The sequence below is a fragment of the Danio aesculapii genome, chromosome 19 (assembly GCF_903798145.1).
Source record: "Danio aesculapii chromosome 19, fDanAes4.1, whole genome shotgun sequence".
In the NCBI taxonomy this organism is placed as follows: Eukaryota; Metazoa; Chordata; class Actinopteri; order Cypriniformes; family Danionidae; genus Danio; species Danio aesculapii.
The window spans coordinates 19762905-19787764 of NC_079453.1; the positions used below are offsets into that span (position 1 = coordinate 19762905).

The following is a 24860-nucleotide window of genomic DNA, read 5'->3' on the forward strand; positions in this document are numbered from 1 at the left end:
GGAAAGATATCGAACACGGTCCTTTCGTGTTTCTTCATTAGGCAATCTGGGCATTTAGGCTAAAAAATCTTAATTGGACGAATATTTATGCTCTCCTGACAGATGCACATAATCGACGACGGGTTGATTTGTGATGGCGATTTGCCGCGCGAACTTTTTTACAGGAATAAAGTCGATAATGTTAGCAGCGGATGTATGTGGAATGCAGCTGAAAGTGTAACAGTTAAGTAATTTATCAGTTCTGTTACTTACCATATCTAAAATGAATAAAATATCAAAATAAGTTAATGAATTGAGCGGCTCGTTGGGTCAGTGCTTCTTGCTGGAGCTGCATTAGAGCGCCACTCCCATTCTCAGTCCTAATTGGAAAACATCATACCAAATATGGCGAATATTAAATTAAGTAATACTGAATAACTTTATTTTTAAATCATTATTCATTCATAGCTCAATTACTACATGCGCTAATTATTTTACTTTTTAATAATGTGACTTAAATTTCAAGAATCTAAATGTTTAAAGTACCACGTACTTCCTGGATTTTGGGAAGTTTTCAGGATAACAATTATTTTAACAGACAAATTTATATGAATAAGATTAAAATATTATAATAGAATCTGAATCTGTTGACGACTTTGAAGAAATGCTACTAGTTAAGTAAATGTTTATTAATCCAGACATTTACACTGTTATAGCCAATGATATAGCAATTGCCCACCGCTAGGTGCATAAAAACAACATCAGGGCTGAAAGAAAGTACTTCGTGCACAAATCTTTGGATTAGACAACAGTAATGATTTTTATTCATCCAGAGTTAATAGGATATCAGTATTAGAAACATCCCTCGTGTCGTGTGCAAAACAATACACAGTTATCACGGGAATCAAGACAAAATGGAGCTAATGACAGCAGAAGAAAAACTACAAAGTAAAAGTTTCACATAACTTTGTCTTAAAAAATAACACCAAATATGAAAATGGGAAACAAAAAAATACATAATTTAACAAATGACAGTCGTGGACTAAAATTCTGATCTTTTTTTAAAAAAAGAAAAAGAAACATACAGACAAAAATAGAAAATGGACAACTGTTCAGGCACTGGTTCATGAAAAATCAATGATGAGTGAGCAAGTGAGCGAATGTTATTATTAGACTGAGCATCTGTCAATGTCCCATCCTTATTACAACACTCACTACTCAAAAAAAAAAAAAAAAAATACAAATACAGAGATAGAGGGAGAACTAAAGCAGAATACAGCTTTTATCTGAGGCAGAAAGTGTTTGTTAAATGTACTTCACAGGATATTGATTTAGGAGAATACAAAGCTAAGTTTTCTACATAAACGTCAAGGTGAGGTCCAAAGCTTTTAGCCGTTAGGGTGCTTTCAAACTAAATTACAGTATGGAGAATCTCATTTGAGCTGAGGTTGCCTTTTTATGGCTTTAAATACCACATTTACTGTAGGTAATGGAGCAAAAGTACACAATAAGGGTCTTACAATTGGGACACAAAGAAAAGAGCCGTCTTGAATTAGTACGTACTTAAATACACAGCCAGGATTTCCAGGATTTAAAAAACAAATAGAATGGGATTTAGTTGGTGGGCAATGGGGGCACATGAGGCAATGAGCCTGAGTTCATATGTGCAAACATCCAGCGAAGTCTCTTAAGTGTTGAAGATGCATCATATTTAGTGGAAATCGATGCTCAAAGGTCAGTAGGGTTAACAATGGTGAAGTCGGAGTCCTTGCTGTGAGTGCTGCCATCATCCGGACTTGAGGAGCCAGATGTGGTTCCCATCAGAGGGTCTTGAAAATCTGCCTTGTTCAAGCCTCGTACATTCTTGAAGAGCGGAGCTGTGGTGGTCACGCTTTGCTCCTCATTCTCAGATGGCTCGCCGTCCTGAGAGACTAAGATGTAGTCATCCCAGTTTCTCCCCTCAGTCGCCTACAACAATTACAAATGTGTGAAAGAAAATGAGTGCATTTATGATTGTGAATCATTTATTTAAGTCAGTGATACAATTCAAATACAGTAAAACATAATGAACTACAATTAAGCTAAAATAGAACACTTGTAGTACTAAAGTTTGAGAAAATGTTGTATTTATAGTTGTGTGTTAGGGTGGATCACATTTTTCAGAGTATATACAGGAATCAGAGAGTGAAATTCAATACCTTTTAAGACTCTTTCCATACATTTTAAGACCTTATAAACACTTTAGGTTTCAAACGGAAACCCTGGCGAGATTTTAACTTACAGTATATTTACTAAATATTAATGTAAGAAGCTAATCCAAAACTAAAACATTATTCATATACTGAATAAAAATCTATTAAATCTAGCTAATTCAGCAGGTTGGCCCCTATAGAACTGCAGAAATAATGGTGTTGCCTTGATTACTGCAATAAACAAAGCAGCATCATGTCAAGTCTAGTAGGATTTTATTGATTTCATAAAATACACAGCATCCTAATATTCGCAGATTTAATTGAGGCAAACTTTAGTATACAACCATACATTGAAAAAGCAAAAATTATATAAAATTTAATACCTTGCAAAATAGCATTTAAGACTTTTTAATCCTTAAATTTCTCTTGAAAAGTGATTTATCAACTTTTAAAGAGCCCATATTATACATGAAATAGGGTCATATTTAGGTTGTAAGGGTCTCCAACAACAGTCTAATATGCATGCAAGGTCATAAAACACTTTGATGGTCTTATAACCTGCATTTATTTTTACCTAATTATCCCAACAACTCCCATATGAATCGTTCAGCGATTCATTTGTTCCCAACCCCCTCCTCAGCGCGAAGCTAATCTGCGCTGATTGGACCGATGACAGCCTGCTGCGATTGGTCGACAGTGACAGGCTTCAGCGCGAGACAGAGTGAAATGCCCAGCTGGTAATCAACTATATAAAAGTAGTCACAGTGCACACGCGCTTCATAGTGTAAGGCTTTTTTCACACACACACACACAACCCTCCTCAGAAGAACTGGGGAGATCGACGCGAGTCTCTCTCTCTCCCTCTCCCTCTCTCTCTCTCACACACACACACACACAACGCTCCTCAGAAGAACTAGGGAAAGCGACGCGAGTCTCTCTCTCTCTCTCTCTCTCTCTCTCTCTCTCTCTCTCTCTCTCTCTCTCTCACACACACACAACGCTCCTCAGAAGAACTAGGGAAAGCGACGCGAGTCTCTCTCTCTCTCTCTCTCTCTCTCTCTCTCTCTCTCTCTCTCTCTCTCTCTCTCTCTCTCTCACACACACACACACACATACACACAACGCTCCTCAGAAGAACTAGGGAAAGTGACACGAGTGTCCTGTCTCCTAGCTTATGATCGATCGCCATAGCAACGACAAACGGCAGTGGAACGCGAGCTCACAAAAGCCTTTAACGTTAAATCCGTAAACAAAGCGGCACGCGTCGCATTTTTAACGTGGCTTACATGTGATAAGAGAATATAAAGAGTAACCGCGTGTACTGTACCAGGTTAACAACTCATCTTTGGGTAGAGACTGTCAATATTATCCATCTGAGCACAGCGTGACTTCATTGGACCGGCGGCGTCTGTGTGTGTGTGTCTAGTGTTTTTTCTGTGTTAGTGGGCGGGGCCGCAGGTTTCAAATCTCCCTGGTTTGCGCGCGTAACTACTGGCGAGGCTTGTGTTTCGTGGCTGCGTCATCGCGAAACACCTAATGACTCGTTATCAAGGCGACTCGTTTGAAGCACTATGAGTCGACTCTTTTATAGATGAATCAATAGTTTTAAACACTGTACACTTACAGATTTAAGCCTTAGCTGGATATTTCACTTCACTTAGAGCTGTGGTACACACTACATGGAAGGGCATTTTCAAAAACCCATAATATGGGCTCTTTAATACTTTTTAAGACCCCAGGGACACCCTGTTATTACACCTGGGCTTTTTTGGGCGAATATAGAAACAGATCCATTCAATACAAGCACAATATGCCATTATTTTAAATCAGTTGTAAAACTAAAAAACACACCACTCAACAAACAAAAACTAAAACAAAGCTAAAATTAAATAAGTAAATAAATACGTAATATTAGATGTATTTATAGAATAGTATGATATTTACAAAGATCTTGAAGCACTAAAAATATCAAATAAACCAATTAATGATTAAAATGAACTGAAAATACTTAAAATATTAATCAATATTAAAAAAGCCTAATATACTAAAATAGTAGCTTTGAATACAATTTTACTAATTAATTTACAGGCCTTTATTGATTTTAAAGGCTAACCCTCTCCAACTCCCAAATATATTTTGTAGAAAGGAAATCAAGCCTATTAGTTATTTTTATTAATATGTATTGTTAAGGAATCTCCCTATTACTTATTGTAGAAGAAGAAATGCATGCAATATGGCCATATAAAGTTATATATTTTATTCCAAATCTAAAATATTTCTTTATATACAGTAATTAAAATAAATAAACACAGAACAATCTTGGTGTGCTGAAGTACAGTGCATCCAGAAAGTATTCATAGCGCTTTACTTTTTCCAAATTTTTTAATGTTACAGCCTTATTCCAAAATGAACTAAATTCATTTATTTCCTCAAAATTCTACACACAATACCCCCATAATGACAAAGTGAAAAAGATTTTTTGAAATAGTTGCAAATTTATTAAAAATAAAAAACCTGAAAAATCACGTTCATAGGTATTCACAGCCTTCTGTTTCCACTGACCATTCTTGAGATGTTTCTGCAGCTTAATTGAAGTTCACCAGTGGTAAATTCAGTTGATTGGACATGATTTGAAAAGGCATACACCTGTCTATATAAGGTCCCAGGGTTGACAGTGCATGTCAAAGCATAAACCAAGCATAAAGACAAAGGAATTGTTTGTAGACCTCAGAGACAGGATTGTCTTGAGGCACAAGGCTGGGGAAGGTTACAGAAAAAATTTCTGCTGCTTTGAAAGTTCCAATGAGCACAGGAATTTGCCAAAAGGCACCTGAAGGACTCTCAGACCATAAGAAACTAAATTCTCTGGTCTGATGAGACTAAAATTGAACTCTTTGGAGTGAATGCCAGGCGTTACGTTTGGAGAAAACCAGGCACCGCTCATCACCAGGCTAATACCATCCCTACAGTGAAGCATGGTGGTGGAAGCGTCATGCTGTGGGGATGTTTTTCAGCAGCAGGAACTGGAAGACTAGTCAGGATAGAGGGAAAGATGAATGCAGCAATGTACAGAGACATCCTGAATGAAAACCTGCTTCAGAGTGCTCTTGACCTCAGACTGGGATGACGGTTCATCTTCCAGCAGGACAATGATCCAAAGCACACCACCAAAATATCGATGAATTGGCTTCACAACTCGGTGAATGTACTTGAGTGGCCCAGCCAGAGCTCAGATCTAAATCCTATTGAACATCTCTGGAGAGATCTGAAAATGGCTGTACATCGTCACTTCCCATCCAACCTGATAGAGCTTGAGAGGTACTGCAAAGAGGAATGGGCAAAAATTCCCAAAGACAGGTGTGCCAAGCTTGTCATCATATTTTCACATTATTAAAAAGGCATCATATTCAAAAAGATTTGAGGCTGTAATTGCTGCCAAAGGTGCAAGTATTGAACAAAGGCTGTGATTACTTATTTACATGTAATTTTCAGGTTTTTTATTTTTAATAAATTTGCAACAATTTCAAAAAAATATTTTTTCACATTGTCATTATGGGGTATTGTGTGTAAAATTTTAAAGAAAAAATAATTTAATCCATGTGGATTTTTAATCCATAATGAATACTTTCTGAATGCACTGTAAACCCTTCAAATTAATTTATAAAAACATGGTCATATGAACAAGAATCTGTTTAATCATCTCTAACCTGCAGCTCTGGAGTCATGGGGACATTTTTAGTGGTCAAGACCTTCTCCTCTTCCTGCAGCTCTTCTTCTTTATCTGCTGTCCCATCTACTACTTCATGATCATTGAGTTGAGTTTGTTGTTGTCTGCTTGTATCAGCATCATTGTCTGCAGACTGATGTTCAAGATCGCTGTGGTATTTTAGTGTGCTGTATTGACTGGAGCAGTAGTGATCATCTGCTATGGTGATCTCCTCGTTGTCCTCAGACTCCAGCTGACTCTGGTTGAACCGGAGAGCCCCCTTCAGGATGTCCTTAATCTGGAAAGAACATGTTAAATAGAGACCTTTTATTATACTTGGATATGAAGGGAAGGTGTTTTAGAGTTTTATTTAAAACAGTATTTCTTGCCTTTCATTAGCTGTGTACTTTTTTTGTACTAATTAGGTTGGTGCTTGGCAATATATGAATAAATAAATAAACAAATAATTAAATAAATAAATAAATAAATAAATGGACATAATAAAAGTAGCCCAAGTTATAAGTAATGATTCTAGTTAATTGAAATTAATAAAAAAAAAAATTCATAATCATAATTAGTACACATTCGTTATTTTGTGTACTAATTAATGTTTTATAATTTGTGTATTTTAATTGTGTGTACTTAATTATATAGGTCCTTACCAGTAAGTAAATACATGAAACTAATTACAGGAGTTATTAAATTACATTAAGTGATAATCACGTTAATTAAAAAAAGCTATAAAAAAAACCCACAATAAAACTAAAACCATTCATTTGCAGAAAATGATAATAGGTCATTATAAAATTTTCCACATTGTGGCATATTTAAATATTTAAAATAAATATTCTAAAATTCCATCCCATGTTCTATCTTTAAGGTCTAAGAACACAAATATTTTTTGTTGACCTATTGTCATTTTCTGCAAATGAATGCCCTAACATAGAGACACATACTTAATGATTACAAACCCAGAGACTTGAGAACCAATAAGCGTTTTTTCTTTTATATTACTATAAACACTTACCGGCCAATTTATAAGGTACACCTTACTAGTATCGGGTTGGACCCACTTTTGTCTTCAGAACTGCCTTAATCCTTCATGGCATAGACTCAACAAGGTACTGGAAATATTCCACAGAAATTTTGGTCCATATTGACATGATAGCATCACACAATTGCTGCAGATTTCTTGGCTGCACATCCATGAGGCGAATCTCCCATTCCACCACATCCCAAAGGTGCTCTATTGGATTGAGTTCTAGTGACTGTGGAGGCCAATTTAGTACAGTGAACTCATTGTCATGTTCAAGAAACCAGTCTGAGATGATTCGCGCTTTATGATAAGGCGCGTTATCCTGCTGGTAGTAGTCATCGGAAGATGTGTACACTGTGGTCATAAAGGGATGGACATGGTCCGCAACAATACTCAGGTAGGCTGTGCCATTGACACAATGCTCAATTGGTACTAACGGGCCCAAAGTGTTCCAAGAAAATATCCCCCACACCATTACACCACCGCCACCAGCCTGAACTGTTGATACAACGCAGGATGGATTCATGCTTTCATGTTGTTGATGCCAAATTCTGACCATATCATCCAAATGTTGCAGCAGAAATGGAGACTTATCAAAGCAGGCAACTTTTTTCCAACCTTCTATTGTCCAATTTTGGTGAGACTGTAAGAATTATAGCCTCAGTTTCCTATTCTTAGCTGACAGGAGTCACTATGTACCACTATGTGTTAAATGTAAGGTGGAAGAGGGAGACTACACCCAACTATTTTGGAATTGTCCTGTTATTAGAACTTATTGGTCAAACATCGTTACTGTTCTGAGCCGTATGTTTGGACTTCAGCTAGAGTTGGATCCATTGTCTTTGATTTTAGGTCTCCCAGTTGGATGTTTTCCTGACAAATTCACCAAATCGTTTATTTGACACTTTGCTGCCAGAAAAAATATACTAATAAACTGGATCAGTGACAAACCCCCATCCTTGAAAGGATGGCACAGTATTATTAGGGAAATGATTCCCATAGAGTTTCTTACCTGTGTCATTCATATGTCCACTGAGGCTTTTCATTAAGTCTGGACTCCCTACTTGGATTTTATTGAGTTTGTTATGGTATGTCATAATTGAATTTATTTATTTGATCATTATTTTTATATATTTTTTTATTCATTTACCTACTAAAATTATTATTAAATCTTTTACTACGATAATTTATTTTTTATAATTGTATTATTAATTATGAATATATATATATATATATATATAGAGAGAGAATTTATTTAGTCTTTTTTTAGTATTGTTAAATGGGCACGGTCTGTTGGTTTGTTTCAATGTGTTTTGTGATTAATTGTTAAAATATTAATAAAAAGATGCAATAAAAACACTTATGTACAGTTGAAGTCAGAATTATTAGCCCCCTTCTAATTTTTTTTCTTTTTTAAATATTTCCCAAATGACGTTTAACAGAGCAAGGAAAAATTCACAGTATGTCTGATAATATTTTTTCTTCTGGAGAAAGTCTTATTTGTTTTTTTTTTCGGTTAGAATAAAAGCAGTTTTTTATTTTTTAAAAACCATTTTAAGGTCAAATTTATTAGCCCTTTTAAGATATATATTTTTTTCAATTGTCTACAGAAAAAAAAAAACATCATTATACAATAACTTGCCTAATTACCCTAACCTGCCTAGTTAACCTAATTTACCTAGTTAAGCCTTTAAATGTCACTTTAAGATGTATAGAAGTGCCTTGATAAATGTCTTGTAAAATATTATTCACTGTCATCATGGCAAAGTCAATCAGTTATTAGAAATGAGTAATTAAAACTATTATGTTTAGAAATGGTTGAAAAAACTTCTCTCCATTAAGCAGAAATTGAGACGGGTGGGGAGGGGGGGGGGGGGGGGGGGGGTGGAGTTAATAATTCAGAGGGGCTAATAATTCTGACTTCAACTGTAAATGTCCAAAAAAAAAAAAAGAAAAAGACAGACTTATTTTAGCAGAGACAGCATTAATACCTGTTTCAGTCCAGCAAGTGACACTAGAACCTCATCTTCTTTCTCCAGATGCTCCTGCAGTATCACATCTTGAATTTTGCCTGTTCATAAATCAAAGCACAATCATTACGATTCCATCAGCAGTGTTTGTTTTGTGACTGACCGGCTCACTGACTCACCTATGTGCGCGTTCATCATCTTGGCACAATATTTACTCATGGCTTCGAGGTCATTAATCTGACCCTGCAGGAACGACACCTGAGCCTCCAGCTCCTCCTGTGTGGAAAAATACATAAATATTAATTAGCATACATACAGGACTTATACAATACGATAAATATTAGGGGATAAAATACAATCATTTGCATATGTGACTTTGGTTTTATATATGGTCTTATATTGCATGGGTATATTTTTGGCAATAACTAAAAATACACTGTATGGGTAAAAGTGTAATTTTTTATGCCAAAAAAACATTAGATTAAGAAAGACCATGTTCAAAACTCAATTTTAGATTAGTAATGTGCATTGCTAAGCTCTAAATTTATACAAATTTAAAGGTGATTTTCTCAGTATGTTTTAACACAGAGTTGTACATCCAAAAGTTGTCCTATTCTTTAAAAACGTATACATCAATATACAGCTTATACAGTAGCAAACATAATTAGTAGCCCCCCTTTGATTTTTTCTTTCTTTTTAAAATATTTCCTAAATGATGATTAACAGAGCAAGAAAAGTTTCACAGTATGTCTGATAATATTTTTTCTGGAAAAAATGTTTTATTTTGGCTAGAATAAAAGCAGATTTAGATTTTTTTTTAAAACCATTTTAAGGTCAATATTATAATAATATTATTATTAATATAATAATATATTATTAAGCGATATTTTTTTCGATAGTCTACAGAACAAACCATCATTCTACAATAACTTGCCTAATTACCCTGGCCAGCCTAGTTAACCTAATTAACCTAGTTAAGCCTTTAAATGTCACTTTAAGCTGTATAGAAGTGTCTTGAAAAATATCTAGTCAAATATTATTTATTGTCATTATGGCAAAGATAACATAAATCAATTAGAAATGAGTTATTAAAACTATTATGTTTAGAAATGTGTTGAAAAAATCTTCTCTCCATTAAGCAGAAATTGGGGAAAAAATAAACAGGGGGGCTAATAAATCAGGGGGTTTAATAATTCTGATTGCAACTGTATATTCAGTTTTTAGATGATGTATAAATCTCAATTTTAAAAAAATGTTGACTGGTTGGTTCTGTGGTTCAGGGTCAAATATATTACCACTAAAAAGTTTGATGATCAGGAAAATATTTTGATAATTTTAAAAGAACCCTAGTCTTCTCACTATTTCTGCATTTATTTGTTCAGAAATACAGTAAAACTGTAAAATGTGAAATATTATTACAATTTACAAATAACTACTTCAGATTATATGTGGTTTACATTTTATTTGTTTTTTTTTTACTTATTCAGGAGGAGCTGGAGAAAGTGTCTGAGGAGAGGGAAATCTGGGATTCTCTCCTGAGACTGCTGCCCCCGCGACCAGGCCCCAGATAAGCAGAAGAAAATGAATGAATAAATGAATGAATGAATGATTTAAAGCTTTATTATTCAGCATGATTACTCATCTTAAGTGACGTGATTCTTTAGAAATATTTATAACCATTATCAGTTTTAAAAACTGTTGCATTTTTTAAACTGTAATACAGTACCATTCAAAAGCATTATTAAAATGTATTTATTATTACTTATCAAGAACACATTAAAATGTTCAAGAGTGAAAGTAAAAACATGTATAATCAGATTTTTACATTTGAGCTCTTTTATTATTTTTATTTTTTTCATCAAAGAATCCTAAAAATCAAATAAATAATTATACTGTGATAATTATAAAAAACACATTATTAACGATTGAGATAATAATCTAAAGGTATTACAGCAAATCAGCATATTAGAATGATTTCTGAAGGATCACATGACACTGAACACTAGAGTAATTCAGCTCTGAATCACAAAAATCAATCAAATTATTAAACATTCAAATATTTTTACTGTATTTTTGACCAAATAAATGATAAGCATAGGCTTATTAAAAGAATAGGCTTCTTTTAAAAAACATTTTTAAAAACTTTGACTTGTTGTATAAATAATATAAAAAATGTAGGAGCTAAAATGTAATAAGTGTCATGACACATAAAAATAGGAAAGAATGGCCTCAAAAAATACTGATTGTAAACATGGATTAACTTAAATCATAAACAAAAGTTGTAGTTCTCTTTACCGCGTCCTTCTTGTTGATAGTTTTACTGTGGGACCGAGAGCGACTGATATTAAAGAAAGAGTCTTTCTTTGTAGCAGAGGAGGGCGGAGATGATGTGCTAGAGTCCCGCCCCCTGGACACAGGTAGAGGAGGGGATGACATTGCATGGTCCCGCCCACAAGACAAACTCTCAGTGCTGGGGGAGGAGCTAACGTTTCTGGAGGTGTTGCCTGAAAAGTAGACATAAGAGGAACAGTAACACTTATTAGTCCCAGACAGGCTTCAAGCCACGAAGATGGACAAATAATAGCAAGGTAACAGGTAAGAGAACAATTTCAACAAACGTGAGCAACATAAATAATAAGATATTACACCGCATGCAGTAAATCACAGAAAAAGACAAATGAAACAAAACCTGATTTGGAAAACAGAAGGTTTTTACTATGAAGATAACCAACTAAAGGCATGGACAGAAAGCTAAATTACAAAGTGAAACTTAATTAAACAGTTTAAAACTTAATAATTAATAATAAATTCATCAAGCAAGGAGGCAATAAACTGATCAAAAGTGACAGTAAAAATATAATTATACAAAATAGTTCTTTAAAACTTTCTATTCATAAAAACATCCTTGATAAAATATCCTTAATATTAAGCAGCAAAACTAACTTCAGTGTGGTTTTTAAAAATAAAATAAAATAAAATAAAATCTGAATTGCAGAAATGTTTGGACGTTTTATAAATGCAATAAATTCAAGAATATGCAATTTGTAAATTTTTTTGAACTTTTATCTAATTATCAAAAGTGCAAAGACAAAATTTCCAATGTTTTCAGCAAGCAAATGAATTGTATTTTGGAAATATTAACAAATGTTCATTTTGATGACCTCAACACAGTCCAAAAAGGTTGTAACAGAGGCATGTTTAACACTGTGCTACATTCACTTTCTTTTAATACAATGTTTAACCATCTGGAAGTTTTATACAAGCTAATTTTTAACGTGTAAAGAAAGTTTTACAAGTTTTTTTTTTTTTTTTTGTCAAATGCTCAACAATCAGTGGTCATTATCATATATCATATCTATATTGTTTCCTCTTTTCATGATGGCCCATACATTTATTAATTGCATTTTAAAAACATTCCCGTTTTTTTGGAATTTGAGTTGTACTAATAATTAAAAAAAATAAATACAATTAAATAATAATAATAATAATAATAATAATAATAATAATAATAATAATAATAATAATAATAATAATAACATATTCTTGGGCACTGTTTGCTCATCGTTTTACTTTTTTGTCCATTTAGACATACTTTTTTCTTAAACTGATATACCTGCATGCAAAAAGCAGCATACTTATTACAAAATATAGAATTATATCTGAACACAGACAGACATGCAATAATCACACAGCAGACAAATCACAGTGAAAGCATACAGAAAAAACAAGATCAAATAAAATCCACGTATACAGTGCACATGCATCCTCCGATGCTGATGTTGTTGTCATGGCAGCAGTTACCTGTGATATCAGAGTGAATCTGGGCAGGGAGAGAAATCTGAGATGCTCCACATGAACCTACATCTAACAGACAGCAGAGTAAGGCTACAACACATCTATTCTATCACATGTACCTATTCTCAATCATTCACATAATCCATACATGCTGAAATATTGATAACTTCTGCATGTATATGAGTAAAATGTCACAAGTCAAAGAGTGAATAACCATAATAAGCAACATAGTAACCGAAATAACCAGAAAGTGTAAAGTGGCCAAAAGGTCTGCCTGTGCGAGCTCACCTTTGCTGAGGTGCACCGGCATACTTTCAGACTTCAGCAGCCGGTGCTGCTGCTGCGTTTGTGGGAGTGGCTGTGATTTCATCTGGGTATTTAAAGGGGCGGGGCATGACGGAGCCTCGGTTAATGGGCGTGATGCTGGAGCTGGAAGGGGAGGGGCTGATAATACTTCACTGTTAATTGGAGAGATGCCGCCAGAGCCGCCTCCCATCGGTGCGATGAGCTTCCGGCCAAAGTTAAGAAGAGAACTGGATACTTTATTAATATTGAGAGGTGCTGCTTTGGTGCTGGCCCTAAAGGAAAAAAATAAGTGTAAATAAATGATTCTTAATTCATTATTTTTAAAATTGAAATGATATATAATATACAGTCTATGCAAAAGTTTGGCCACCCCTGATGATTTTCATAATTGCAAGCCATAGCCTGCTGGCCTTTCAAATCAGCTAACTCATTTGGATATATTTTATACTCTAGGGAAAAAGCAACATTTCAGTTCTGACATAACATTTATTTAATCAACAGATACAATGCAAGTCATAACAATAACAGACAGGTGCAAAAATTTGGGCACCCCAACAGAATAATGACATCAATCTTTTGTACAGCCACCTTTTGCTGAAATAACAGCCTGTAGATGCTTCTTATAGTCAAGGATAAGTCCCTGAATTCTTGCTGAATGCATTTTGGGCCATTCTGCCTTGTACAATTTCTCCAGTTTAATCAGGTTTGATGGGTGCCAAGCATGAATGGCCCTTTTAAAATCAATACATAGATTTTTGATGATGTTCAGTTTTGGGAACTGGGATGGCCATTTTAGAACATTGTATTGTGTCTGAGCATGAATTCCTTGGTAGATCTGGAACTGTACTTTGGGTCACTGTCCTGCTGAAACATCCAACCCTGTCGTAACTTCAGTCTCTTGACTTATTCCTGAACATTGTTCTTCAGAAACTGCTGATACTGGGTGGAATCCATGCGACCTTTAACTCTGACAAGGTTTCCAGTACCTGGGCTTGTCACACATTCACACAGCATAATGGATTCTCCACTGTATTTTATAGTAGGGAGCAAGTTCTTCTCCTGGAATGCTGTGTTCTTTTTTCTGCCATGTAAACCACCTATGGTTGTGGCATCTGTCCACAGTATATTTTTTCAAAATGATTCAGGTTTGTCCAGATGAGCCTTTGTATACCTCAAATGACTTTTCTCATTGGCAGAATGCAGAAAAGGCTTCTTCTGCATCAACTTCCATTGAGCTGTTCTTTGTGAAGAGTTTGCTGAACTGTAGAATGATGTACAATGACATTATCAGCAGCAAGATGTTCCTGGAGCTCTTTGAAGGTGGTCTGTGACCATTCCAACCATTGTGCGACTTTGTCTTGCAGATATTTTTGCCTACCACATCTTTTCTTTACAAGAACTGTTCATGTGGCCTTCCATTTTCTTACTATATTTCTGACTGTGGAAATAGAGATTTTAAACCTTGATAATTTATGTTGATGAATTATCCTAGTTTTTAGGTCATTAGGAAGTTATTTTGGGGTTCCCATGTTGCTACTTTCAGGTTCACAATGAGGTGAAGCCCAACTAGCAATCAGCTATCTTAAATATCCTTTTTCATGATTGGTTGCACCTGCATTGGGACTGTTAAGGTTCACTCAAATCAATTTTGTGTTGTAATCAGCATTAAATGACTACTGGTTTTAAAATCCACACAAAAAAGAAGCTGTCCAAACTTTTGCACAACCTATTTTTCAGTTTCAATTAGTTTTACACATCTTAATACTACTACACTAAATATTTCTGTCTGATAAACATGACATTATCTAGCTTTCTCTAGAAACCGAATGGCATTTCACTGTGATCTTCTATTATAAAGAAAGAGCACATTACTATGCAGCCACAAAGGGGTACCCATTGTTTTGCATAAGACTGTATGCAGTTGAAGTAGAAATATTAGCGCCCCTGTATACCCCCCCCCCCCCTCTCCATTTGTTTAACTGAAAGTTTTTTTTTAACACAGTTCTAAACATAACAGTTTTATTAACTCGTTTCTAATAACAGATTTATTGTATCTTTACAATGATGACAGTACTTAATATTTGACTAGATATTTTTCAAGACGCCAGTATTCAGCTTAATGTGCAATTTAAAGGCTTAACTAGGTTAATTAGGCAAATCATTGTATAATGATGGTTTGTTCTGTAGACAATTAAGAAAAATATAACTTAAGGGGGGCTAATAATGTTGATCTTAAATAGTTTTTTTTATTTATTTATTTTTTTTATAAAACTGCTTTTATCCAAGCCAAAATAAAATAAAGACTTTCCTCCTGAGGAAAAAATATTGAAGGAAATACTGTGAAAAATGTCTTACTCTGTTAAACATCATTTTGGAAAAATCAGCAGGGCTAATCATTTTGACTTCAACTGTATTTATACACAAACACAAATTAAATGACTATATTATTTGATGTAAAATTATGCTAAGTTTCTTTTTGTTTAAATTAATTAATAAAAATTATGAAACATACCGTGTCTTGTTAACCAAGTCAGCCCCACGAGTCTTGTAGTAGTCGAGGTTTTGCTGGAACTGGTAATTTACTGGCCGTGGATTATTCTAGTTAAAAAAAAAAGACAAAAATAACAGGTTTTATAGTTCTATAGTACTGTACTTTTAGCTGTATGTTGTGTTCCTACATATTGTTTACTATGAACAATACATTAATTCCAGTATTTAATAATCTTTGCTAACCAAATTAAAGTCATTCATTGTTGACTTAGAGCATTAACTAATGTTAACAAGAACAACTTTACATTTGAAAAATGCATTAGTAAATGTAGAAATTGATATTAACTTAATGTTTTGTTAATTTTTTGTTCATGTTAGCACATTCATTTGCTAAAATTAACCAATGCAACCTTACTTTAATGTGACCATATTAATATTCTATATTATAATATCAGAAAATGAAATAGATTTTTTATGCAATGATTTTGAATTATTATTAAAAATTTATATATATGGTATTTATTTAGTCATTCATTTATTTTTATCTGAAGTACCTTAGGGTCTCTGAGGAATAAAGCTTTCAGCAGCAGTGAATGAATGTCTCCAATAGGAGGATAGTGCATCAGGAGGCCAAGACACGTCTGGAAGTTGCTAGCGATCACTAGGACATGAAAAAAAGAGAAACGTATTATTCACATAAACTCATAAAGGTCTGGTAAAGCTGCATGTTCAGTGCCAGCAGGGAAAAGCCAACTCATCTGCATAATATTAAAAGAACACTCCACTTTATTTAGAAATAAGCTCTTTTTCGTGTTAAACAGTTCAATTTTACTAGTTTTGAATCCATTCAGTCAATCTCCGGATCTGGTCAGAGCACTTTTAGCTTACCTTAGCATAGATTATTGAATCAGATTAGACCATTAACATGTTGAAAAAAAAAGAAAAAAAAAGTTTTTCAAATAATTTCCCTATTTAAAGCTGCATTATTTTGTTGTTACATCATGTACGAAGACTGACGGAAAATGAAAAGTTACTATTTGTTAGGTCGATATGCAGCAAGCAAAATGACATTAAGCAGCACTTGAAAATAGTCCCCAGCTAGGTAACAGTGGTGCATAATACCATTTTGCCTGCTGCAGCCATGGTATAGCAGCAAAATTCTCTAATTATTACGCCAGAATATAGTTTTATAGACTACAGTTCCTAGCCATGTTGGCCAATAAAACAAAACTTTAATTTTCTGTCAGTCTTAGTACACATAATTTACTAAACTCTTCATAAAAATGTTGGAGTGAGATGCTCAAACACTAATCCAATATAAAGGGCAATAAAAGCCCCTTCTTTCGGTTCAGGTCTACCTCAGAATTTTTTCTAAATATGCTTCATTATAGGCGTAGAGTGCTGCAAGAGAGCAGGTCTCTTTTCCTATCCATTTCAACCATTAGCCTTGCCGGTAATCTGGTAGATTGTAAACATAGGCGAATACAGCAGCACATATATAGGCGATGTGTCTGAATTGTAACGAACTCAACTGATAAAAGGCACAGTCCACCATTCTACAATTCTCGTACAGCGCTCCCGACAAAAATGCTTGCTGCAAACCAACAGCTTTGCTGTATCGGCCCTGACAGCACGTGGGGAAAAACATACAACAAACCCCGTGGATCATGTAAACAAACACATACGACCCATGTCGTGCTCGGACGCGGTCTCACCCAGTCATTGGCTCTCACCGCTTGGCAGGTCTGCCTAGCCTTCGGAAAGCATGTGCTCCATGAATAATTAAGAAGCAGGGTCTTCTCATAGGATAAGACAACTCAGCTATGAATAATAATGAGAAACCGACACGTCATCACTAAAATAGCAGATTCGCGCTACGTCCCATCCCAAAAATTATTTTAAAACTGAAAATTTAAGAAATTATCCAGTTTTCCCCACAATTAAAGCTGACCGGTGCTAATGTTGTCTTAAATAATGCTCAACTCTTATAAATCTGTTGAAATTTAAAAAAAAGTACTCCAGGGTGTCTTGAACATTTAATGATTTATGCTAAGCTAAGCTAAAAGTGCCTCCTCAAGACCTGACTGAATTAATTCAGAAATGGTAAAAGTATACTACAACTTTAAATTTTTTTGTAAATAGGTTCATTTTACAAGTCGTTTAGTGTTGCTTTAAGTTTCTGTGTTTGGACTGGCTATTTATGTGAAAGTGATGAGATTATGACTAAACACATGTTTGTGGGTAAAAGTACACATCTACATAGTTCATCCCAAAATGTTATTTACTCAGCCTTTACTTGTTTCAAGTTTTTTTTTCCTATTATTTTGAAGAATGTTAAAAAACACTAGTCACTGACTTCCCTAATAAGAAAATAAATACTACAGAAGTAAATGAATACCAGTTTGCAGCATTCATTTGCAATCAACAAAAACCTCTTAAGGGTGAGTAAATTTAAATTTGAGTGAACTATTCCATTAAACGTTGCTTGATATCAACATGAACCTTGAATTTTATGTTGAAATTAAAGGAAGAGTTCAAACAAAAATCTTAATTCTGTCATCATTTACTCTCCCTCCACTTGATTCAAACCAATTAGATTTATTTTACTTCTGTTGAACACAAAATAAGATAATTTGAAAAATGTAAAACCAGTAACCACTGACTCCAATAGCTTCTTTTCCCATTGGCAAGTCGATGGCTACCAGTTACATACATTCTTCAAAATATCTTCTGTGTTCAATAGAAAAAAAAACTTATAAAAGGTTTGGCACCACCTGTGGCGGAGTATATATGTTTTTATTTTTGTTTTAGTTTTGAACTGCCCCTTTTAATCAACTGTATATATTTGATTGTATTGGTTTGTGTAATTAACGAAGCACAGATGAGACTGAACTGAACTCACAAGCATCTCTGATGTACAGAAGCATAGCGACAAACACGTAATCTACCAAGTCCAAAGTGATGCTGTCAGCAAAAAGAGCATCCCAGACCACCAACAGATCCTGCAGAGGAAACTCCCGACCAAACAGCAATCGAACCCAGCGACTGCTCGACAAAACAAGAGAATGAATAACTAATGAAAAGTGAAAAATTCATAAAGACAACATGTATAATTTAGTTTAAGTTAACACTGTTTATATCAATCACAGAGAATTACAAGAAATTATTATCAAATAAGTACTATGTACAATTAAATGTTATTCTAAACAAAAGTATGCATAATTACATGTATACTGTATATAAAATAGCTTGTTTTTTTAACACACACACCAATAAAATAACCACTCTTTATTGACAGTACAATATTACATATTATAAATAATAGCCAAAATAAAGATTGTTAGAATTGTAATAATCCAGTGAGATTTTTGTATGTACAAGTAGTCTGATAGTAGCCAGTGTTCCACATACATACATACATACATACTATACATACATACAGTTGAAGTCAGAATTATTAGCCCCCCTGTTTATTTTTTCCCGCAATTTTTGTTTAACGGAAAGAAGATTTTTCAACACAATTCTCAACATAATAGTTTTAATAACTCATTTCTAATAACTGATTTACTTTATCTTTGCCATGATGACAGTAAATAATATTTGACTAGATATTTTTCAAGACACTTCTATACAGCTTAAAGTGACATTTAAAGGCTTAGCTAAGTAAATTAGGTAGGTTAGAGTAATTAGGCAAATTATTGTATAACGATGGTTTGTTCTGTAATATAACTTAAAGGGGCTAATAATCTAAAATATTTTTTAATTTAAAAACTGCTTTTATTCTAGCCGAAATAAAACACTCCAGAAGAAAAAATATTATCAGACATACTGTGAAAATTTCCTTGCTCTGTTAAACATCATTCGCGAAATATTTTAAAAAGAAAAAAAATTCAAAAGGGGGCTAATAATTCTGACTTCAACTGTATGCATGTATGTATGCATATACACACATATACATATTCATACTCACATTCCATAAATCTGTGGTGCTATTTCTAGTCTGTTGAGGTGCATGTACAGTTCAATATCATGTTTCTTTATTAGCTGGTCCTGAATTCGGTTGACTTTGGTCACTATAGCAACAGAGGGGCCAGAGTCTTGCGGTCTTGCAAAGGGGATGCTGGTTAACATCTCTTCCTTGCCCTGAAACCAACATACATAAAAACCACAATAAAAAGTCGTGCTAACAAGTTCGATGTTGATGTTCAAAAAAAATTGAAACCATGCCTTGTACCTTTCTGACCTCCCGCTCAAAACTGCTGAACCAGGGTTCTGCGGTCTCCATGAGCAGTGAAAACATAGTACTATAGGATATTTGGTGAAAAACAGGAAATATATGCATTAGGCTGAACAAAATGAGCATCCCACTTTAAGCAGTTTAGTGAGATTTTAAGACCACCTATCTTTTTTCTTTAAAGGTATAGATAACACCAGAACTTCCGAAGCGATCATTCAGACCATTAAAATTTTTTGCTACCGGGTCCATGACATCATTTACTTCTGCATTCTTTAAATTTTAAAAATCCGTACTGGCCCAATAACCCCATAAGTGGTTCAGTTCTCTCATCAGTTCGAATAGAATAACTTTTGCATAGATTATGACAGAGACATTTTTCTTTTTTCCTATGATTACTGACATGTGCAGGAACCACCAAAATTAATCACAGCAACCTAGACCACACAGCAGCTAAAAGGTACACTTAAATTTGAGCTTACAAAAGAGGTGTATTATAACAGACAACAAATACAATTATTTTTATCAATTTTTAACAGTGTTTTATAAAAATTCAAAGGGTTTTCTTCAAAATGACACCAAACTTTAACATTTACACCTCTGCGCGTAGATTTGGGAAGCATTTGAATTTGGGTAGGCGGAAACCCCAAAATAGCACTTAACTTTGTTAAAATAAAAAAATAATATTCTCATAAATAAGAATAAATTTTATTCTATTATTATATTCTATCGGACACTTTTATGTTTTGTCCATAAGAGCTATGAGTATTCCTAACTTTAAATTACCATAGGGGTCAAAATGACCTTTCAATGACTATTACTTCTGCCCCTGGCTTTAAATATACATCCCCATTTTGCCTAGCAACTTCCTGCTAACAAAAATATAACTTTCTGTTGGCAAAAACAACTTTTCTTCAAATATGTCTTTGAAAACAGCATATTCAGTGCTGCTAAAAACCTTCTTAATATAAAACCTTCTGATAATGAAAGTGAGTGGTCTGGTAGCCTAACTATACATTTATAGAATCTATTACCAAAAAGATAGTATTTTAGGATGATGACAGACATTCAAAGCTTAATTTTATTATCTCAATAGAAGCTTTAAATGTAAATATGACATGACAATGGTCAAAATGACCACTATGGTAATTCTAGTAGTTATAGAAATCTGGTAGTTCCAGTGATAAGAGAAAAAGGACAACAATTTTAGAACATGCGCAAGATGCAGATTGTTGGACAGATTGTTTTTTCTGTCCCTAAAATAACAAGTGAATTCAGACCTGTGTGTGAGCTGGGAGCTTTAGACCATGTGATTAGATAGTGAAAATAGAGTTCTTAGCCTCTGCAGTAACCATTGGTCTGTGATGCATAGCTTGATGCATTAAATTTGTTGCAAATACTGCCACTTGATTTTCAGACTTATGACTAGGGCCAGACAGAATCTGCAGGCATTTTTTGCTATTTCTGCACATAATTTTGTAAAAAAACAGCAGATTTATGTAGAAAGATTTTGTGAGCACAAGTAGCTAAAATTTTAAATCCCACACGGACTGCTGATAAACGACAACTAAAAACCCATCCTTTCCAAGAGCCCCTGAAGTCCGATGAATAAAACCAAGACCCCTCTTCTCTCCCCCACCTCATCATACACCAACCCAAAATACCCAAAATAGTGTGCCTCACACAGGTGAGTGGGCTTACCAAATCACCTATTAAAAACTCCCCCATTCATCTTACTGACACAAACACTGTGCATTTATGAAGTGTGCTTCACTCAGGTGAGTGGGCTTGACAAACCACCTGTAGAAACACTTTCTCTCCATTTAAAAAAAAAAACTCTAGCACTTTTACTCTAGCACTAAATTCTCTGAGTGCAAATAAGTTACTTTATATAACTAGCACTTCTTATGTGTATTGCCTCTTTTGTTGAATCGCTGAAATGCCTTCTCAATTGGAAGTCGCTTTGGAAAAACTTGACTTTGTTAATGTCAAACATGAAATAAAAAATTATAACTTTTTATCTTTTATTCATGCTTTACAATGCAAATCTAATTCGATCCTCTTGTTTGGTAAACAAAGCAAGCCTTTCATCATTTAATACACCAATGAAAGGACAGAAAATATTACTTTACAAACTGTATTGTAAATAAATCATATAAAATTTGCATATTAGTCAAAACTATTGCAGAAAATGTTATAAAAAGAGCATACGTTTATATTATTTACATAAGTAAATAAATAGACTTGATGAACTAAAAAAAATCTGCCTAAACATGACATGCTTTTGAATTCTCTTCTCTTAGGTTTGATGACAAATATTCGGATGTGTTTGGTTTGAAGATAATCTTGTGTGATAATGTGACTTTTACTTTACTCACTATGCATCATGCTCATGGAATTTAGGATCCAAAAGGACTTTCATCTCATCACTGCAAATGAAAACGGAAAAAATTTACACAAATCTACAGTGCAAGAAAATACAGAAAAATTGCAAAATATCAAAACACTACACAGGAACATTTTTAAGTTTAATCTGAGTCTTCAGACCTGGGATTGGCCGTCTCACTGGCATGCTGAAATGCCTGATGATCACAGTGGAGAACAAACACTATTGGGGCCAGCAACTCATGCATGCCCTGTAGAGGGAAACAATGACAAAACAACAAAAAATGCTCTTTTTTGCTGAAATTATACTAAGGTCCAACAGAACCAGTTAAACAGGTTATGTTGTGGTGTGGCAGCATGTCACAATCATTAAGTGTGTTTAAACCTGCTTATACAGAAGCTGCTCGTTCTCTCTAGCATAACAGAAAAGAATATCAGTCATCTTCGTCCTGACATCCTCTTCCTGGAAGTACAGCATCTCTGGAAACCTGCGGATAATTGTATTAAACTCTATTAGATTACATTACATTACGTTATGTTATATTATATTAGCCAGTAATTTCTAGCATTTTGTTTTGAATTATGTAACAATTAACCTAGTTTTTTTAAGACTTACATTTGAAAGCTTCAATGAGTTAAGCAGATAAATGTAAATTGTGCGCTAGTACAGACTGATTTACAATATTAAATAAGCAAATGCTTAGAATCATATTAATCTAGTACAATTGGCAAATCAAAAGGTAGCATTTATGGTTTAATATTTTTTTAAATTAACACTACTATTTAAAAAATATTAAAATGATAAAAAAATCAATTTATTAATATTTAAAACAATTAAACGCTGTCCTTTTAAACATTTTATTTTTTTTAAATGTTGAGAGAAAAAAAAATCCACAATTGACTGCTCAACTGTTTAAAAAATGAATTTGCAAAATAAAAATCTGCTTTCACGAAGGAATAAAATATGATTTAAAAATTAATTATTTAATAGTTTGTGATGCTGATGCTATTTCATTAATAACAGTTTATTTAAATAACTACATTTCAAGTAGAAATTAAATAAATGGCTATGTCTTTATCAATAGAGCAATGAATCACTGTTTGAAATGATTCTTTCAAAAGCATTCATTCAGTAACAAAACACAGTGCTGTTCTGAGATGTACAACTATTTAAAACAAAATATATTCTCATAAACTATAAATAGAACACACATTCCTATAGGTGAGCACAAAAGACAGAACAAAAAAAAGACATCCTGCATCACTGATGAAAATAAAATAATCATGACCTAAATTAATAAATATAAGTGCATTTGTTGAAGTACTTCAACCACTTACGTTCGTAAAACATCTTGTTTAATCATTCCTCTGAGCTCTTTATCTTGAAAGAATTTATTCCATAGACTCTGAAAGCAATAAACATGGAGAAAGAGAAAAAGGTGAACATGTATATGCCATTCTTACAGACTTGGTCAGTGTTGCGTCATAGGTAGGGACATGGCGTGGGGGATGTTTCTTATCCAATGAGTTGAATAAAAGAAACTCATCACTTCCTGATGAACTACCACCAAATATAAAATAAATACATAAATGGAAATTACTGTTTAGGAGAAGCCACTGTGGGCCTTATTTCTTATTTATCAAATTACTTGCGCTTCAGAAGACAAAAACCCAATGAACGCACAATGGCTTTTTTTTGGGTGTGAGACCTCAAGAGAAGGTGCTCAAGACAGCTATGAGAGGTAAAAATACAGAACCCCTATGATGACAAACTTTAGCTAAGGGAATTTAGTGACCAAAACAAATTCAGATGTTATGGACAATGTGGTCGGTCCACTGGTTTAATTTCCACTTGATTAATGGTGTCTCATTGTGTCCATTTTTGATGTCACATGATCTCTTAAACAAAATCACATTTTTGATGCACATGCTGGAACTTATTCAGTAAATGCGTTTCCATCCTATTTTATTTAAATTTTTTCTTATCAAAGAAAACATAAGAAACATACATTTTGAAAATGTGTATAAAAAAAGTATGCTCAAATAGGTAGGTGGAAAGCAGCGTCTTGTCTACATGCCTAAATGCATTGAGTTGCAGCCAAGTGATTGACTGATTAGAAATCTGCTTTAACAGTTGGACAGGTGTACCTAATAAAGTGGCCGATGAGTGTACACGCTTGCTTCAGTGGGCTGCAAGTTAATAAGACTGGAAACCACTGGTTTATTTAGACCAAGTATAGCATTGTTGAACTGTATGTCCCCCTTACCCCCTCATCCTGTGACAGTGGGTTGTTCACCACCAGGTCCTGCTGGCCAGCAGCTTTACGGGGGTTCGTGATGTGCTGCAATTCAAGACAAACAACCATGATTTAGCTCCAAAACCAACCGAAGACACATAAATCACTGCCACATACATACCATCTCCTTGATTTTCTCATACTGTGCTCTGTGCTCCTTGGTTCGACTGATCCATTGAGCCTCATCTTCAGGTAGGACGTCCAGATAAAGCTGGAATCATCATTACTCATCATTATAATCTATACTCCGTTTCACATCAAAATTTCGACATTTCACCTTTCATCCCAATAACAACAAAAAGACCCTTAAAGCTGTCAGGTGGACATTACCTTCCAGCAAACACTGCGGAATCGGCTGCTCCGTAACCGCCCGTTAATGCCTGCCTGTCTGATCCGAGGCAGGTAGTTACTGTTCTGGAACAAATCATCCCACTCCTTTCTGTGAAACAGTGCATCAGACAGAGCATTGT

At 34.3% G+C, this 24860-nt stretch overlaps 1 protein-coding gene across 1 annotated transcript in view; it reads right to left on the bottom strand.

Moving 5' to 3' along the window:
- Positions 1-774: 774 nt before the first annotated feature.
- tbc1d5 (TBC1 domain family, member 5) overlaps positions 775-24860 on the bottom strand; it is a 42632-nt gene continuing 18546 nt past the window's right edge. The window contains exons 5-23 of the mRNA XM_056479651.1: positions 24721-24829; positions 24512-24601; positions 24361-24435; positions 23432-23499; positions 22479-22581; positions 22256-22344; positions 22087-22137; positions 19709-19778; positions 19445-19617; positions 18377-18519; positions 16029-16135; positions 15497-15582; positions 12967-13256; positions 12685-12747; positions 11179-11387; positions 9063-9159; positions 8905-8984; positions 5879-6175; positions 775-1947 (exon numbers count right to left, since the gene is read on the bottom strand). Of these exons, the coding sequence (XP_056335626.1) occupies positions 1708-1947; positions 5879-6175; positions 8905-8984; positions 9063-9159; positions 11179-11387; positions 12685-12747; positions 12967-13256; positions 15497-15582; positions 16029-16135; positions 18377-18519; positions 19445-19617; positions 19709-19778; positions 22087-22137; positions 22256-22344; positions 22479-22581; positions 23432-23499; positions 24361-24435; positions 24512-24601; positions 24721-24829 (2440 nt within the window). The 3' untranslated portion in view covers positions 775-1707. The remainder of the gene's footprint in view (positions 1948-5878; positions 6176-8904; positions 8985-9062; positions 9160-11178; positions 11388-12684; positions 12748-12966; positions 13257-15496; positions 15583-16028; positions 16136-18376; positions 18520-19444; positions 19618-19708; positions 19779-22086; positions 22138-22255; positions 22345-22478; positions 22582-23431; positions 23500-24360; positions 24436-24511; positions 24602-24720; positions 24830-24860) is intronic.